This window comes from Adelges cooleyi, unplaced genomic scaffold (genome assembly GCF_023614345.1).
Source record: "Adelges cooleyi isolate 19-005CV unplaced genomic scaffold, UGA_ACOO_1.1 ACOO_flye_CR_arks_rails_tigmint_CR_PRNA_247, whole genome shotgun sequence".
In the NCBI taxonomy this organism is placed as follows: domain Eukaryota; kingdom Metazoa; phylum Arthropoda; class Insecta; order Hemiptera; family Adelgidae; genus Adelges; species Adelges cooleyi.
In genome coordinates this window covers 13,439,962-13,460,036 of record NW_026095912.1, presented here as the reverse complement: position 1 = coordinate 13,460,036, position 20,075 = coordinate 13,439,962, and the positions used below count along the sequence as shown (strand labels likewise).

General features: G+C 32.7%; 1 protein-coding gene across 1 annotated transcript in view; it reads right to left on the bottom strand.

Annotated features, from left to right (window-relative positions):
• Positions 1-2,663: 2,663 nt before the first annotated feature.
• The window catches only part of LOC126836366 (procathepsin L), a 215,820-nt gene continuing 198,408 nt past the window's right edge, over positions 2,664-20,075 (bottom strand). The window contains exons 7-8 of the mRNA XM_050569648.1: positions 3,074-3,234; positions 2,664-2,883 (exon numbers count right to left, since the gene is read on the bottom strand). Of these exons, the coding sequence (XP_050425605.1) occupies positions 2,673-2,883; positions 3,074-3,234 (372 nt within the window). The 3' untranslated portion in view covers positions 2,664-2,672. The remainder of the gene's footprint in view (positions 2,884-3,073; positions 3,235-20,075) is intronic.

Genomic DNA, 20,075 nt, shown 5'->3' with positions numbered 1-20,075 from the left:
TGTAATAAAGTGTAATTTTTTATGTAAAAATTTACAATTAAACGAAAATATTGACTGTAGTCTGTAATATAACACCACGGTTAGGCAATACCACGTTTTGATTTAGCTTCAACTTTTAAATCCTTTGTTTCTACACTATAAAAATGGAGTATAATAATAAAAATGCCAAAAATAAATTCCTCGTTTAGTTTACAACAAGAATAAATGTGTAACTCGATTTATTCAATTTTGGCAATACAACGTTTTGAATTTTTACCCTTCAGTTAATAAACAATATAAACATTGCAAGGTTTATTGAGAATTCCACGAACATTGGAACATTGTTTGTACAGTATAAAATGTACTTATCCATTAGACTGCAGTGTAAACTGTAACCGGATGATAATTGTCAAATCCAGATATTTTCCGAGACTAAACCAATCCTTGTCTAACCTAACCTAACCTAAGCCGAATACTCAACGACATTAACATGTTCTACACCGTTCATTCGGTGTATTAAAATAGTTAAATTATTATTACTATGTTTTATTAAGCTGAACACTGTACTTTTCATGAGATCAAAATATTTAGAAATTGTGATTTTTTGGGTGTTTAGGTATTTGTTTAATTTTATTGGATATAATTTCGAAAGTGTTACGTTAATCAAATGTTACAAGATGATAGGATTTGTTAAACGGCGCCTGTGTCAATGGGAAACTTTGGCACTTTCATTTGTTTTTTTCTCTTCCACTCTTTTTCACCGTAATGCTATTTAAATCGAAATGAAATGCGTGCTCGCGAAGGGTGAAATAAGTTCATTTATTATGCTGCAAAATGTACGTTGGTGTTTTTTTGACGAATTCTCACTGGAATACTTCTTGCCGAGCGAAGGCCGAGTGTGGCGGGTAAACTTGAAACGGATTGATCCGAATTCCGTTGAACCGAAACACGCTGTGCACTTAACCCTTGGGCGGCTTTCGGCCACATTCCAGACTCTCTCCCCTTAGGCGGTTCCCCTCTGGCGACGATGCCCGTCCGTTGTATTATAGTGCCATGCCCGTATACAATGTATGCGCTGCACCTACCTTTCATTAAGCGAAACCTTTCAGTCACTCTGTCCGTTCACCCTGTCGTCGTCAGCCACCACCCCAAACGGTAAACCCACCGCCGCAATAACAGTAATTGACGGTACATGTATTTTAGTTTGGGGTTATTCTCAAATATACACGTTATAGTGTACGCCAAGGGGACCACCAGAGGCCTCGGACGAGGGTGAACGCAATCGATATTCACGTTTGCCCGCTTGCCTAACCGTCCAGGACTTCTGGTGCATAGCCCAAAACGATTCTTGGGTCCTGTCTCATATTTTCCACCCCACCAGCTCGACCAAACGCGGTGGACAAAACGGTCATCGTTTACGTCCGAGTTCAGTTGAATATTAGAGCAGATGACAGTTGAAAATACATCTGGCTGTGATCGGTATGCTGCACAGTTTGCCACGTCGTCTACTTGTTTGTCGTCAAGGGCAGGGAAAAAGAAATTGAGGTGACGGGAATAATAAGGGGGGGGGGGTTAGGCTAAACTGGCTGATTTCGGTAAGGTCAATTATTGTGCCATAAGACATGTTCGTGTCTTTCCCTCGAGGGAATGGTTATTTTTATAACGTTTTTATGAACTCACAATCTTGTTTTATCTTAATTCCTTACAACCCTGATAGTTCGTCATTCGTGGCCTTCACAATGCATCTCCATCTACTCGGATCAAGTTCAATAGTCATAGTGTGTTTTAGATCTACTATAAAATCTATAAGTCGGTGATCGTGTGTTGAGTAACTTGGAAGGGTTAAATACTATGATTCTTGAAGTCCTAACACGAATCCATCAACGGAACAAGTAAGTGTAGGTTTTCCGAATTATGTTTTGTCTCTTCAGATAATTTAAAAGTTACTTGAAAACAAATATTTTACTTTTTACAAAAATACCTCCGACTATTTTTTACATCAATAGACAGGGTGTCCCGCGAAGATAAGATACTCATTCGTGTTTATAGCACCACGTTTTTTATTGCACTTAACAATTTTACTTTTGTTAATTTTATTTAAAAAAATTCAAGATATCTATTTTATCAAGAATATAGTGCTGGAAATGTCGAATGGTCGACAACTAGTTTGGGATAATTACTATTAAAGTTAATTAAGTTTAAACTGTAGGATGGGAGGCGGAGTGCGGTGCAGATAAAAATAACTTTCTTCAGCACTCCACCTCCCATCCTACCCTTTTACTTAAAAAGTAATAATCCAAAACCGGTCGAGGATCAGTAAAAATTCTCAGCAAATTATTCTCAATAAAATAAGCGCAAATGAGTATAAATTAGTTAAAACATCCAAAGAGGATCTTTAAAATCTTGGCCTGTTTCTTCACCTAAAAATGGCAATTTCAACGCACAATTTATATTTAGAACACTTAACGTACCGGTTCGACAACCGTTTCTCGATCACATTACTGAAACCATACTGCAGTAATATTTTTCAAACACCTCTTAGCTGTGTCACTGTTGACAATATCTCACTGCAGAACGGGGCGGCACGTTAGATTATGTTTGGTTTATTAAGAATGTAAAATAATAGTAGGCAATAATAATAACAATTTAAACAAAAAAAAAACACAATATCAAGACGAGTCGATTGAAAAGTGTCAATGTTTCGGCACTGCTATGGTGGCATAGGCGGCGTAGCTGGCGATGGCGCACTGGTTCCTGCCGCGAGCCATGTACATGTAACCGTTGTCGCCCCACTGGTTGCTCCACCAGTTCTTCAGGATCCACGCTTTCTTCGTGTAGCCAATCAACAGCATGGCGTGGTTAACGTGAGCCGGCGAACACAGCGGGTCGTCGTAAACGCCAGACCTGGGCAGACAACAAATATTAGCCGTGTAAAGTCATCACCGTCGTCGTCGTCTCGAGTGTTAAAATCTTACACACGTGTTACAGCCCCCCCCCCCCCCAGACTAGATCACAACATTCGGTATGACTTTCTTAAGACTACGCTGTGGAATCGTCCCTTGGCGCGCACACAACGCATGTTTAACACACTCACGAGTATAGTTGAAACGTTTTCGGGCTGGCGTTGACGGACACGCTGACGGGTCCTACGAAGGCCACGGCCATCTGTAAAGCGCGTTCGTCCAGCGGGGGCAAGATCGCCCAAGACGACACCTTGGCCACTGCTCGGTGTTCTCTGAAACGACATAGGGTTTCCTGAAAGAATAAAAAAAATACACACACAAATTTTGTTAATAAAATGTTATTCCGACAACATTGTTAAATAACATAGTTTTTGGGGGATTGAACCCGTTGACAAAATAAATACACGGGAAGTTCGACTCTTTTGATTCCGATCAAATCGTTTAAACGAGTAATGATTTCAGACCGATTTCCCCCGAAAAAATACATTAAAAAACGTCAGTAACAATAACGACAATAATAAATCGAATACGGCCTTTCGGACTTAAATCGACTACTATTGTGAAAACAAAGTTTTTGTTTTCTATGGAAAAATTCGGATTCGTGTGGGCTTTTGTGCCGTGAACGTCACTGCAATGGAAATGATTTGGAAGCACGCGACAAGAATATTATACATAAACGTATATGCCGTCGCTTCGTTAATAATACAACAATATCGACTATACGTGCTTGCCCCGAGTACACTGTGTATTATATACTGTACGTTATTATTCGCAAAAAACATTCGAATAAAAAAGCCCGGGGAAAATAAAAATACTCCATAAACTTTGCCACCGCAAAAGAACCGAGGAAACGGCTGGCTGCGGGTAGTTTTTATAAATAATACATGATTTGAATTCAGTATAAAACGTTTGGAATGCAAATCGAGTTGGTCTATTTTGTATCGAACAAAATATATCGTTATAGTTTAGTCGACAGAGAAATGTTCAGCGAGAAGCATAAACTTGAACAGGCCGTGCACAGCTGTGGGGTGGCTAAGTATGATAAAATAATTAATATATATATCGGCGATGTAGGTAAGACAAGAATTTCGGTTATGCGCTAATCGAATAGTTATGGGAAAGTAAGATGGCATATATATATAAGCCCATTCGGGAAACATTTGAGAATAACGCAACTAATAAAGAAGCACAATAGTTGGAAAACAAAACTGAGCAATTCAAGACAAGTTATATATAGATGACCTGTGAACCTATAAAGTCAACTATTTAACTACAAAAAGAGAAAAAAAACTTTCCAGAAAAAATCGTGTCTTTTATATTTAGTGAAAAATTAAAAAAAATCTTTAATTTCTTAAACACAATATTCGTTTGTTTCAACATGATATTATTACACACAATGTAACTTTTTACTGTTTTTTTTCTTTGCTTATTAGGAATGAACTGAAGTCCACCGGAAGACACTGTCAGTCCCGGATCATCTTTCATTTATTATAACCCTATAGGGGTAAAAGTTTAATCTGTACTTGTTTTTTTTAATGTTTTTTTTTAACTGGATGCCTAAAAAATTAGACTGATGAATGATCTAATGTAGTGTATCCGTAAGGTAAAAAAATAAACAAACCAGGAAAGCTAACACAATCAATTTTATTGCCTTTACAGTGATTTCGACAGGATGGCAATTCATTTTTTATTGTTCCAACAAAATGGCATTTCTTATCGGACGCTTTGCACGTGTATCTCATTAAAAAAAAATAAAGCTCTTTTTTTTTTTTTTTTGTCACGGTAAAAAAATATGCTATTAAAAGACGCGCGTGCATTGGACGGCAAGTGCTTACACTTTGTATACTGAAATAACCCCTCGGTTCTTATTATCGTGATTTATTAACATGAATTATTATTGCCTTCTGATTAAAACGAAGAATAAAAAAAAAATACTCACCGACCGAGCGGAATATTATTTTTGTAAACTTTATAATCTATATAAATCAGCCGGAGAATTATTTACTGCAATAATTATTGCTGTAATATATAAATAGAGAGACTTTAGACAATTTTTTTGTCACAGAAAGAAATTGTTTTCTTAACGTGAAATTAATATAAAAAATCTTTAACGTGTAATTCTGACAGATAATACCTATTATAATTATAACACCTATCTATATTTTGGTAAAATATATAAAAGCAGCTTGATTGGATAATTTTTTAAGACCACACTAAATACATTTTATTTAGTGATTATTCAAACGGTAGGAAACAAATTTGGCGATAAGTGTTTGAATTTCATCTGTACTTGTTCTTCACTGTTTGCAAGGGTTAACCTAAATCAACTGGAACATTTTTGAATAAATAGCTAATTAATTATTTTTAAATGACTTATAAAAAGGTTAACATTTTTTCCTAATGACCAATACCAAGTATATACAACTCTGCCTAATAGATATCACCTGTTTAAGGTTCAATAACCTATTTTAGACATTCCTTTGAAATGCACACTTTGGAAGTGTAAAAAAAAATGCCCAATAAATTTACTAGCTGTATTTTGGTTTTTGTCGCAAAATGAGTACAAGACATACTCAATATGTTTTACCTTTTTAGAATAATAAGGCATTGTTTTTATTTATTTTAAGTGATTTTTATCACAGACAATTAACGTTTCATGTTGTATATATTATTTTAATAATAATAATAACAACACAATATTTAATATAAATTCGACCTAAGCAGTTAAAGATAAAATTGATATTTCAAAACAATATAACATCATGAACATTTTTTTACTTTGAATAATTTTGTAAAGTTAAGTAAAAACATGTTCAATTATGTCCCTAAGAAATAAACAATTTAAAATAAATTTATAAGCAATTATATTTTACAATACTCGTCAAAACATTTTTTAAGCATATTTTTAGCAGAAAATCAAAAAGTAACGACAACAAAATAATTCAAAGGTGTTTTTAAATTATACATTTTTATTTTTTTTTAGTAAAAATAAACTTTGATTATTCTACAAAACGGATTTTATCAAAACGAATAAGGTTTTTTTTTTTATGAAAAAATCCAATTTCAATATATGTATATATTATTATAAAGAAAGTGTCAAATTCCGTTTAACGCCTTATGATAATATAATATTTTCTAAAGACGCGTTTTTTAAACACACCGACGAAAGTTTTATACTAAAAAACATTTCTGGCAGACAGCCGGATTATAGGAATGAACAATAATATTATAATGAAATAACTGAACCGTTAGGCGAGGAATTCGCACTCGGATTTTCTGGATCGTCGCAAATATTTTATTAGGTATTTTATGAGGAAAACAAGGAATTCGCATAATCATTAAACGAGCAGCTTATTATTTTTCCCGTCTCCGGCAAATAATTTGGATTTTTTTATGTTATTGCTCCGCCGTTTCATTATATTAAATAAACACTGGGCCACCCTATTATTATTATTGCACAGCGACCCACCCTGGTTTTTCTCAATTCTCAAAGCCAAGCAGTGTACGGCTGGCGGCGATTAGCGGCACCTGCAACCCGCCCAGGGATTTGGTTTTTTTTTTATTTGTAATATTTTTAAATTAAAACTTAAACCCTAACGGAAGGACAAAAAAAAAACCTACCCGAAGTAGGTGTAGTAGATATCAAAAACCACCCGCCGAGCATCGCGGTTTTTGTACAAAGGCCGTTTTCATAAAGGACTTATTGCACAGAGAAGACCTTTTAGCTTGAAAAAAAAAAAACGTCGTGTGCTTTCGAAGGGTGGACAGGTAAAAAATAATAAAAATAATTATGGTTTTCCACGTGGGGTCGGAGTGTGTACAGTCAGTGTGTACACACAACACCCGTAATATATTATGATTATATGCTTGTTGTGTACGTTTGTGAATAGAAAAAAAAAACTTTTGAATCGAAAGCTATCCGAACACAACGTCCGCATCAAGTGGGGTGGCCAAAAACCAATAGTTAAAGGGCGTTACTGTTTCTGTTGCTGCCAAGTTATTATTTGTTTTGGACGCTATCAGTCGAGAAAAAAATAATTATCAAATAACGTACCGAAAACCGACTGATTGTTAATAGAACCCTTCATAGTTATTGCGCCTAATCCTAAACTTGTTCAATTGGAATATCAAAGAACCTATTTGTAAAATAACGAACAAAATATTATGTAGTATGTATTGTTCATTGAATTAACAGCATTATAGCGCATATTGTGTATCTTAGATGGAATCAGGATTAATATTGTATCTTACACATATCCATCATAATATTTTGATCACTGTCCGCCCAAGTACACATTTGTAGCAGAAAACCAAAAAACGACGACAAAAAACGCACTTAAAGAACCAGAAAACCCCATTAAAATGCGTAAACAATCTCATCTGTGTCGACAGAGCCAGTTTTCAATGTAAACTTTTTGATCTAATTTGTACTAGACCAGCTGGTGGCTGTTAAGTTTAAAGAAAACAAATTACTATACCACGGCTTTAAATTGACTTTAAAATAGCACATAAGAAAATAGTCAATGAACAGCTGAGGGTCAGATATATAAGTACAAACGGGAGATATTTTAATATTATTGTCACAATATTAGAAATGTGTTTGCTTGAAGCTATGTACATAAATTATATTTTAATAATAATTTATCGAACTGTAGTAGATATATTTTTTTTTGAATAGCATGTAAGAGCAAGATGTGTGTACCTCCCAACAAACATACGGATTTTACATAGAAAGTAAAACCACGACGTCGAGATTTTAGTCTTAAGTATAAAATTACCAATTACATAGAAAATTTGATTAAGACACAGTAATAAAAGTTTTGTTATCATCACCAGACTCAACATCACACAAAATAAAATACAATATTATCATCTTATTACCTTTTCTGTGTACTTTACTCCCCGGAGAACATCTTATATCCCAAATCTAATAAACCACACTGGTAGGGGTGTGGTTGTGTGTTCTGTCGGTCCTTTGAGGGATGTAAGATACTTTCGGACAGCTGAGGAGGGAGAGTAATTTAGGTTCTATTCACACCGCGTCGGAACTGTTTGCTATATAGTTCTCAGTTGCAGTTATTTATTATCCGGACGTGACTGGGCTATTAAACTAGATCAAGACAAGCAGACAATTTCCCCAAAGGAAAGAATACTATAACGGAAGAAACGGCTACGAACTATAAAGCCACGCTACACCTGATCAAATTAAAAGTTTCACACACAACACACAAGTCACTTTGATTAGTTTTTGTATCGCGGGAGCATGAAAAAAAAAACAAGATTTGTAACTCAATTTTCAAAATAGAGCATGTCTCATAAATGTTAATTGGTTTTGGGATATATATATATATATATATTGTTATTCCTGGGCAAAATAACTAATTGAACGGTGCATTTATTTAGTGTAATATTAAATCGATCCACTCATCTTCGTCTAAACTTGAATGGTTATTATGTAACATAGCATTTTAATATATTTTTTTTTAATTTTGGTTGCTATGTGCCATGGTCATCGATCTACATATGCTGCACATATGTGACGAAATGGGGTTTTGAAACAATATTATACTGTTGATTAAGTTTACAATACTGGCCGATACAATAATCGTGTTGTAACTAGTATAAATATAGCTGTAACATCGAAGTCCTGTTATAACCGTAGTAACTTTAATCGTGCGAAGTAGTTTAGATTTTTGTTTGCGATATAAATTACTTTAATTTGTTACTTACAGTACGTTGAAAAACGTGTTCGATTGCCTTCATTCTCAATTTTTGTTTTTCTTAAGTGTAAAATGATGCGAAATCCGAGTACTGTCCTAGGGGACAAACGAAAACGCGATTGTTTAGATGAACTATTTGGAATAAAACTCCATTACAGACACGGCAGCTATTCGCTGTCTGCGGTGGTTAGCTTTGACGAACTCTTCAGTGACGAATATTTTAACTTGTGTATAGTCGGAGAAAAAAACACGGACGAACTGGTCATAGAGCTAGTTGGTCAAAGCACAAACGGCGTGTCTGCTCTGGAACACGCGAAAAAGCGGTTTAAACCTGAAGAAGCCAAGTCACCTCAAGGAAGCTTGTACAAGTAAAATAGAATTCAGGCAATTTTCTTTTAATGAATGCCAATTACCAGGTTAATCATGAACAAATTAAATTCGTCGTCGATTTCTTGTTTCAACAGTTCCCTTGGCAATAACCGTGATAAACGCGTAGAGGCCAGTACGCCGGAAAAATCTACCATTAAAAAAGAGAAGACGCCATCGGTGGACATTCCTCGTTTGGAAAAGAAAAATGAACCGAAAGTCACGCCCAAAGAGAAGACACCATCGGTGGACTTTCCTCATTTGGAAAAGGTAAAGGAACCGAAATTCCGAACTCCAAAAGTCAAGACTGAAGCATATTCCAAGCCCAAAGAGAAGGCGTCATCGGCGGACATTCCTCATTTGGAAAAGGAACGGAAACACCGAATTCCGAAAGCCAACACTGAAGATTATTCGAAGCCCAAAGAGAAGACGCCATCGGCGGACATTCCTCGCTATTTGAAAGCCAAGACTGAAGATTGTTCCACTGAAGATTGTTCGACGGAATTGCCTCAGCTGCCGCCCCTGTATTTCAAATGTCCGTTCACGATTTTACCGGATACTTCTCGCTTCGGCATTAAACGCGGAATACCCGGAGAGAGCTCTACGGTCGTGTACGATAAGGCATCCGTGGCACCATCAAAGGTCGCGTCTCCGATTGCTGGCGGTAAGTTTATGAACGACCTCGAGATTGTTGCGAGCGGACCCATGGCTCTTGGTCGGGTCGTCAATCCGGTAATAGCCGAGGAGAGCAAATTGTTGGTCTCGCTGCGGAAGCAATGGACGCCTGTGAAATTTCCCCCGCCGCTTCCGTACACGTCGCTGCAAAGGAGCCGGCCCGAATGGAAGACAATGCCGACGACACCGCGCCTTTGGGCGCTACCGTGCGTGTCAATGGTCCAGCTAGTTTGGGACTGCAAGCTCAGCTCGGACATGGCGCAAATCGGCATGTACGAGCTACTCGTATGCTATCGTCTGAATTCGATCGGTCGATTGTTGGATTTCTCGCCGTGGCAGGAAATTGACAGCATCCCGGCCAGACCGTTGCCGATGGCGTGCAACGTAAAAGGCATCCACAGGGCAGTGACTTATTATTTCGCCTTAAGACCGGTGGACGTATACGGTAGACGCGGCAGCTTTAGCGTGCAAACTGTCTACCTCTAACAAGGTAACAGGGTATCTTCGATAGTGATTGACATCATCTATCAGTTAGTTTGCTGTCTGCCAAACCTTTAAACGTTCCCCCTTCTCGGTTCAATTAGCATAACTATAAAATATGTCGTTACATTGTTTCTGTTAGTTATGTTAGCTACATGTTTAATTGTTAGTATAAAGAATATTCGTTACCTAACTTTCTTATGTCCTGTAAACCCCTCAGCCAGTCTCTGATCCACGGGGTTCCGTATAGACATTCATTGATGATATAGTTTACTGTGGTCGTACAGAATACCGGACAGGATAATATTTGGTCCGGCGAAAACCCATTAGCATTTTGATTGGTAAATTCGGGCTAAACGCTCTGACGCTTTCAATTGATGCACCGGGATAGGCAAGTATTGTACAGGATACCAGGTGTGTGTACATATAGCTACGTTATTGATCGACACGGGCTAGTGGAAACGGTGGACCTTTGTCTATATCATACAGCCTATATGTGTATATTATTTAGCTTTTGTTTCGCCGTATCATCGGTGAAAGTTTCGAGAGGTGTCGCATCATTTTATAAAATCAATGTCAATCGACCGGGCTAGGCCGTCTGAGAAATTGCTAACTTTGTAATGAAGTGTTATGATGGTCTTGGAAAGTTTAAAACACAAATTGTATTGTCATCTTAGTAGCGCTCGACTATTCATGAGCATAGTGCATGAACGTAATGAAAATATATATTTCCCAACTGAGAGCAAACTTCAGACAAAGTTCGCAGCTGTGTTCGGGGTTTTAACCAACACGATTGCCCTTTTAAAACGCCACTTTTGCTAAACGGAACTGATGAATTCGTTATGAATAGAAATGTATTAAGTTTTACCCGGAAACCTTAAACACTGTCTATACAACCATATTACTACGGGGTGGGTTGTCCGTTGCCGTTGTAGTTCATCAATAATTCAAACTTTTCGAGCTTGTCAAACGTTATCGCGAAACAGATTTAACATTTCGCGGTATGTACAAGTCAAGTTCTCGGTATTCCGTTCTACAAAGACGGACGAATTTATATAAGTACTTAAAAACTGAATCATATCGATGGATTTACAAGAAAAAACTTATTGTCAGCAAAACTGATTGAGTTAAAATTAGAACTCCGTTTAAAATCAGTTCTCGGTTTTATCTGTCAATCATGAAATAACTGTTGGAAAGTTTAAAACACAAATTGTATTGTCATCTTAGTAGTGCTCGACTATTCATGAGCATAGTGCATGGACGTAATGCATGAGCATAGTGCATGACGTTAACACCTTAAGTCATAACACAACAATATTTTAGAACAGTTTGAAACGTTTTTTTTTCACACTTCAAATCACTGGAGAGAGGATGAAAAAATATTCAAAACTTCTTTCAGAATGGAAATCATTCTGTTACAATAAGGATGATGAAAATGTCAAGGATCTATTTTGTTCAAAAATAGAGCCTTTATGGGTTATAGAAGTTAAAAAATATTAGAAGAAAATGCATTTTTCAGACGAGTCTGCAACCACGAAAGAACATTTTCTCGTTGAAGTAATTGTTAAAGTAGGTAATGTAAAAAATTTAACATCCCCATCCCCATCCCCATCCCCATCACCGCCCTCATTCCTGCCCCAATCCCCCTCACTCACTTATCTCTTATCAGATAACAGCGTAACGCTTTTTTGTGACACTTTTTTCGGTTATGCGCCAGAGCGAAGACATGAAAATGTCAAAAATAATGAAATATAATATTGGTAAGATGTGTGATAATATATTATAAATATAAGATAAGTGATAAAAGAGAAATTATAAGAGATTAAGGATTAGATATAAGATGAAAGATAAGATATAAGATATAAGACATAAGTGATAAGAGATAGATATCAACATATTATGTTGATAGTATAATCTTAATTATCTGTTCTGGTCAAACGTTTTACATAATATCTGACCTTAATCGATTTACTGGCAATATTTATCGATATATAACATTTGTCATAAATCAATTTTCAAGGTTCGCCAGTAAGTAAGTGCCTACCTAATAAATTAATTTGACTATCCGTATACATTCTTATACCCTTACATCCTTTTATATCATGTAACTTGGTGTATCTTCATGAAGTGTGGATAATCTTAACTTTATTTACAGAATGACCCTCCTTAATCCATATCTATTATTTCTAATCTTATAAGTATAATATATATATATATACAATCCATATCTATGTCGACAAATGTTAGCGTAAATGTTTTAGTGAAAAGTTACCTACACAATGTCCCTTAATAAATCATAGTCACAAGATCTTTCACGGTCGGTAAAAAACAAAAAAAAAATAAAATGCAGTTAAATTTTAAAGTAAACAAAAAACGCACGACTGTTTGTATTGCCCGTTCGGTTTATTTACGTTTAGTTTCATAATTGTTTTATTATAACAAAAACAATTATAAGTTGGTGAAAAGTTTTGTATTTAATGGCGGTATAAGAGACCGTTGTATCGCGATTGTCCCTATTTCCAGTGTTACTTATGTACACTATTGCACGATCACATAACAATAAAATAATTTGGAGAAAACTCTTTTTCTGGTGGTAACGATCCAATTTTCCCGAGCTTTTGTTTTATCATAATAATATTAGTTCAGCGCCCATTTTTGATGTGGGCAATATTAAAGCAAAAAGTGGTTATAACAAATTTCGACCGTGTCAATAATTTACTTTTAGGTTGAGCGCTACGGAAAGCACCAAATTGTATACAAATAATGACTAAAACCCAAAATCACTATCTGAAGTGTTTACTAAACCGATTAAAAATTTTTTTTTTGTATAAAGTTTATATTCTTCTTTATGAAGTGCTTAAATGCCGATTTTTTAATTTTAAATTGTAAACTTCACCTAAAAAAAAAAATTGAAATCCGTCCAATATACAGGCCAAAAATTGACTTCTACAAAAAGCATTATTGACTATCAAAATTTCGTAAAAACTGGAAAAAAATATCTAGAAATACTTAATATGTTTTCCCCTTAAAGTTAGTCGGCATATTTCAATGGCTATTAGAACAGGGTTTTTAAAAATTGCCTATCCTTTGCCCCTTAATAAATAACGCTTGCCATTCCTATTTTTCTATTAGCTTCAAAGTATTATTTTTAACTCATACGCTTTTTTAAAAGTCATTTTGGTTATAAAAAAAATACTTATGCTGTGACGAATAAAAAAAAAAATAATTAATTGTCATCTTTACTGGGCTATGTTGAAAACCGAATTCAAGGTTAACTTTTAACATCATATTAAAAATAATTAGAATCATAGTACTTATAAGGTTGGTTATGATAAGCTAATATACAGTTTTAAAGATAGTACTAAAACGTTAGTTTTAAAATTGCATTTTAATTATTTCAAATAAAGGTTAATCATTTTTAAATGATACATTTTTGGAATAGTTAAAATAGTTAAAATTAGTTTAGCATTAACTAAACTACTCTTTAATACATTTACTTATACTTCATTCAAATAGTAAAATGTTGTAATTGTAAAAGACTCTAGTCGAGATTTTCAAATTAGTTTCGTTCAATTAAAATAAAATTTGTTTTCAAAAACAAAATGTGTATCAAATAATATTGTAAACTCGAATAACCTATTTTCAATAAAAAATATTTAAGTGCGCACAACATAAAAAACAAAACCGCTGTTGACCAAAAACTATTATGTTTAATGCCTTCGACCGCATTATAACCATTTATTTACTACTACTATATACATTTATTTACTCTACTCTCAAAATCTTTTACTTGATAAATTCAATTACAAATTAATTTAATCATATCAACAAGCACTAATCACTGTTTCATAATTATAAATATTTTAAAAACATGATAATATGTTTGTTTTAGCTCCTACACAAGAATACGATATTGGATGTTACAATATTAGGCTATTTATCCTTATTACTAAAATATTATTACTTTTTTTTTTTTTTAAGTAAAAAGGATTAAATTGATCTAAAACTACAATGCATCCGCCACAATAACACAACTAACAAGTCACAATAACTTTTTTCCAATAGACCGATTTACTCAAGTAGCATCTTATAGATAGAAAATCGTAAGTGATTAGTACTTGAAATATTATCCATTAGGATAGAACATTATTTTATTAGATTTAAAATTCATACATAATAATTAATTTAATTTGATTGTATAGAAAGTAGTAATTTTTCAACTGCGACAAATTGAAGAATAAAGACGAGTTGAATTAATAAATTAAGAGATCGGAAAATATAAACACAATAATAAAACATGTGTTAGAATACTAGAATACAAGACATTCGCAGATAAAAAAAAAAATCTGTTTTGGTTTTATTATAGGTTTTTATACAAAACATGGTTCGCTATAATATTTTGAACAACATGGTACTATCAAGCAAGCAAATTCAAACGTTCAAAAAACCTAATACAAGATATTATGGCCAAAAAAAAACTTGTTTAGCATAAAAAAAATATTTCAAATACCAAAATTGTATTTGTAAAACACTAAAAAATATTTGACAACAAAAGTTATTTGTCTTATGTTTACACTATCGAACGATACAAAACGTATCTTCGGTTTTTGTACAGATAATTTACACAGAATTAAAAATTAAATTAAGATTTAAATAAAGAAAAACCAGAAGAAATTAAGAACTCCTTCCGGGAGTTATTATTATCAATAGCAATAATAATATAAATAAATTTATACATTAGCATGTTTAAATAAGAGAAATTAAATTTGGTATTTTTTAGTTGTAACAGCTAATTCGAACGTCCCCGTTATTTTTTTAAACGACTTTTATAAATTAAAAATTCTCTGGTTAATGGTTGAAAATGAAGTGCAATAATTATAAATGTTACCATAAGGACAATTGAATAGAATAATATTGTATATTAAATGTACAAAATAGCTATTCGCTATAATTATTGGAACGTCGGGGTTCTACGGTTATGCAAAACATCAGTTCAAACATTTGAATAGTTGCCTAAACAAATGACTAAGCCAAAAACGTTTCGCAACAGCTGTCGTGTTGGAAAAATTGTTCTCGATAAAAAACAATAACAAAACTATACAGCAATTTTAAGAAAACATTTTTTAAAGCGTATTAAAATGTATCGTTAGCATTTGTGTACACAGAAGATTTTACTTCTGTTGAAAGAATCCAAATGCCTGTTTGAAACATGGAAATATGAGTAGCTCGGCGCTCTAATACATACTGTGTGTACATTCGCTATGGCCTATAAATGTATACATAATATGTACCTATTGTACCTCGTCTCAGTGTGGAAAAATAGTTGTATTACATTTTATACATTATTTGTATTATTTTGCGCCTAACATTTTATAAAACATATCATCGTAATAGATTGTTTGAACGGCAATGGCCTATGCATAATGGAAAAAGAACCGAATAAAAAATACTGAATATTTTACTGTAAAATGTATAAACGTTTAAAACTAAGCGTTAAGCTAATATGAAAAAAAACCAAATGTGTTTTTATGATTCACAGCAAGTTGTGTCGCGGGGTATAGTGGGGAAGGAGAGCTCACAAGTCTTTAATTACTAAAAATTATGAAACAACTTTTAAATGAACGCTTCGATGCAATTTTGTAGACAGTGTACTGACAGTGGTGCAATTAGCGGGAGTGCAAGGGGTATTTAAAACGGGAGACCAGATATGAAGAGGCACATTTTTTTAGCGACTTTGTATTTATTTATTACGGTTTAGAACGAATTTTAACGGATTCTAGTCAAGATTTTCAAAATGGTTAGGTACTATATCAAAATAAAATTTGTTTTCAATAACAAAGTGTGTTCAAATAATATTGTAAATTCGAATCGGTTAGGTTAGTTAAAATCCGAAAAATTGAATTGGTAAATTCGACTTTTTTTCCAAAATAACTGGGTTCAAAAATGTTTTTTCAGTCATAAATAAATATTTAAACATTTTTTTTGTTAGGGGTAATTTTAAGAAGTCAATAGTTAAATTTTAAATAAAAAATTATTATTAAGAGTCACTAGGATACTGTGTGTTTTGAATATTGTGTTACAGACTTTTTTTTACATAGAATTCTATATAAAATCCATTATCATTGATAATTAATTGTTGTTTATTAGTCCTTAAAGGGTCATAGCTGTCAGCTTGGTAGAAAATCGCCGTTATTTCCTTAAATGACTTTTATTGTATGGTTAATGGTTGAAAATGAAATGCAATCATTTTAAATGTTTACATAAGGCCAATTTAATGAATAATATTGTATATTAAATGTACAAAATAGCTATTAGCTATAATTATTGAAACGTTTGGGTTCTACGGTCATGCAAGACATTAGTTCAAACGTATGAATAGTTGCCCAAACAAACGACAAAACCAAAAACGTTAACAGCAGATGTTGTATTGGAAAAATTGTTCTCGATAAAAAACAATAACAAAACTATACAAAAATGTTGGAAAAACAATTTATAAAACGGAATAAAATGTATCGTTAGCATTTGTGTAAACAGAAGATCTTAAGTTGAAAGAATCCAAATTTCTGTTTGAAACATGAAAATATGAATCTCTTGTACATACTATGTGTACATTCGCTATGAACAGCTATGACCTATGCTTCATAACAAAACACCAACTAAAAAATACTAAAAGACAGTACAGCGGCGTTGGGGTTTGGTGGGGAAGAAGAGCTCACAAGTCTTCAGTTACTGTAACTAAAATGATGAAATAACTTTCAAACAAACGTTTCTATGCAAATCTGAAGACAGTGCACTGACAGCGGTGAAATTGGGGGGGGGAGGCTGTAAGGGGGTACTTACAACGGGGGGCCAGATTTCAAGGGGCACGTTTTTCCTTGCGACTTCCTAATTATTCAGTACGGATTAGTGCGAATCGGCAACATCACACTTTTACATCCCTTGCCTTAAGCTGATTACCTAGTTTTAATTAGTCAAAATGACATAATGATTACATTTTTTCTTAATATATTATATGGTAATAGAGACGCTAAAAAACAAAAATAGAGTTGCTGTAACAAAATTTTGCATTTAAGTATGTGTTATTTTGTCCTAGAAGTATTTTTTTGATTTGACAAATGAATTAAATATTGTTCTAGTGAAAAATTGTTTTATTCTCATATTCGGTAAAAACCCCAAAAATTTGTGTTTTTCCAATAACAAAATGTGTTCAAATAATATTGTAAATTCGAATGACGCATTTTCAATAAAAAATATTTATGTTTGCAAAATATAATATGGTATTGAGAATAACATTTTTTCTACTGCGAGCCGTTCAAACATTTCGTAAATTGCATAGCTCACCATATTTTGATTTTACATCATAATGTTTAAAATTTAATATAAGTACAACGAAATGACCAAAAGACATCCACATCCGATTAGTTAGAACTTAGTGTAACAACCTATTCCAATTGGTTTGGTTTTGCTAGCGTAAAATCCTTTTAAGTATAACTTCTAACTTAATCAAACTTGAGTAAGACATTCATTTTACGTTTTTTTAAAATATTTTTTAAGTCATTAATATTACCATAATTTATAAGCTAATGTTTTGATAAAGTTTTATAACAATAACCAAAGGCTATAAGACAGAGTACTAATAAATATCAATGGGCTAAATATTTTTCTGGCAAAATTAACATTAAAAAAAAATATATATTTTAATAAAAAATGGTTTTGAGAAGTTTTAATAAAAATTTAAAACTTTAAAATTTTTTTTATAGAGTTATTCACTCAAACTAATAAAATCTTTTTTTTCTAAAATAAATATTAACTGGGTCCAAAAAATATATATAATTTAAAACAGTTTTTTTTAGAGGGTAATATAAAAAAGTCATTAGCTAAATTATGTTTTGATCAAGTGGTTTTTAAAAATTATAATTAAAAGTCACGAGTCTACTGTGTATTTTTAATTTTGTGCTTCAGACTTTTTTACATAGAAATCAATTTAGAATTCATATCATTGATAATTAGTTAATAAATAATAAGTTATATTAGTTATCAAATAAATAAATAATCCATTAGCAACTGCAATTATATGATAAATTAATTATACTTTCTCAGATAAAAATGAAACATATTTGTGTTTTGATGACATTAGTCCTTGGACATGTTTTGGCAGTAACCGAAGGTAAGTACCATGGATTTATGAAGTAATTAAAGTTTAAACAACTGATGGCAATCCAAAAATCTGGATTTTTAAAATAAAAACTTTTAAGTCATTTAAAAAACTTATAAATATTAAATACTATTACAGTATAAAGCTGTGTACCTAAGTAAAATATGCTGATGACAATTTTTTAAAGAAAACCGCTTAATATTGACTATAAATTGCTTTCGGATTGTGGATTACGGATTTTATGATTTCAACAAATCCAAATTCATACAGAAATTTTTTTTATTGTTGTTGTGTTTTTTTTTTTTACATATTAATGGCAAATATTTAATAATTTTTTTAATAGTTTAAAAACCCGATTTTCGGATTGCCAACAATAGTTTTAATTAACTTTTAATAATTTTAACTTTTTAGACATCTTAAAAGAGGATGTACACTATACAAGTCAGTATATCCAATAATTATTTATCTATAAAATATATTTACAATTGTCAAATATGTTTTACCTTTTTTTTTTACATATTTTGTTTGCTTTTTAATCACAGATTGTATCCTCAAAAAGTTAGACAAAGGTAATATATTTAATAAATTAAAAAACAATGTATTTTATCACGTTATTTCTGACGATTGCCTGTTGATTTTATAATAATCAATATAGTGCAAATTCTACTGTGTAAAAAGTTTCACAAGGTTTTACTGCTTTTGAATTCAGTAAGGTTTGATTTTTTTGATCTTTTCACCTTTGCTCGTAGTTTTTAGACTTGAAAGGTAATTTAAGGTAAATTTTTACAATTGCATCGATACAATCATTAGAAAATGATTTTATTACATGAATATACGCAGTTTAATGTTTTTTCTAGAACATACGGCCTCTGTAATCTTAGATTATGTACGTGGATCTATAGCTATTGGTAAGCATACTTATTCTTATAGTAGTAAATGCGCTACCAATGACTCTAAACGAATAGGTTTTTCTTTACATAGTAAAAATTATTTTTCAAACATAATAGCGTTGCTCACTGTACAAGACATTATCATATGATGTTACAGCTCTATATGTTTTTACTCTATGGCGTGACCGTATCGACTCCTGTGTTATTCATAAATCATAATAATGTCGAGTAAATAGCCAAGCTCGTTTACCGATTAATTTTTATAAATTTCAGGGACGTTGACATTGTTTATGGCCGCGCCAAGTAATCTAACTCAGACATTAAAAATTATTATACTTTTTAAAATTTATTTGTAACAAACAAGACCGATTTTTACTTTTAATAATTACATACGTTGATATTGCAGCGTCCGTTTACAAGGATGGACAAGAGGAATATCCAGATGGTAATACATTTAAAAAAAAAAGAAAATAAATCTAAAATCCGCTTTCTACATAACCTAGGTAAAGTTGTCAAAGAACTTGCATAGCATTAGAGAATTGATATAAAAGTTGTGTAGACTTAACTAGTTAATGGTTATGATGGAGGATTTTTAAAGAGAGGGATTCATCGGTGTGTGTGTGTTTAACGTTTATTAAAAATAATTGTAATGATACAATTTTCAAATACTTTAATACGAGTATTACAGTGAGAATTACAATTTGTGCTAATACATTTGTATTTGTGTGCGAATACACATATGCTGTGAAGTGGAGATATTTATATAAAATTAAGTTTATAGTATTAAATATCTATTTAATTCAAAACAAAGATGGATTATCGTTGTAATAATAACAGCCGGAATTAC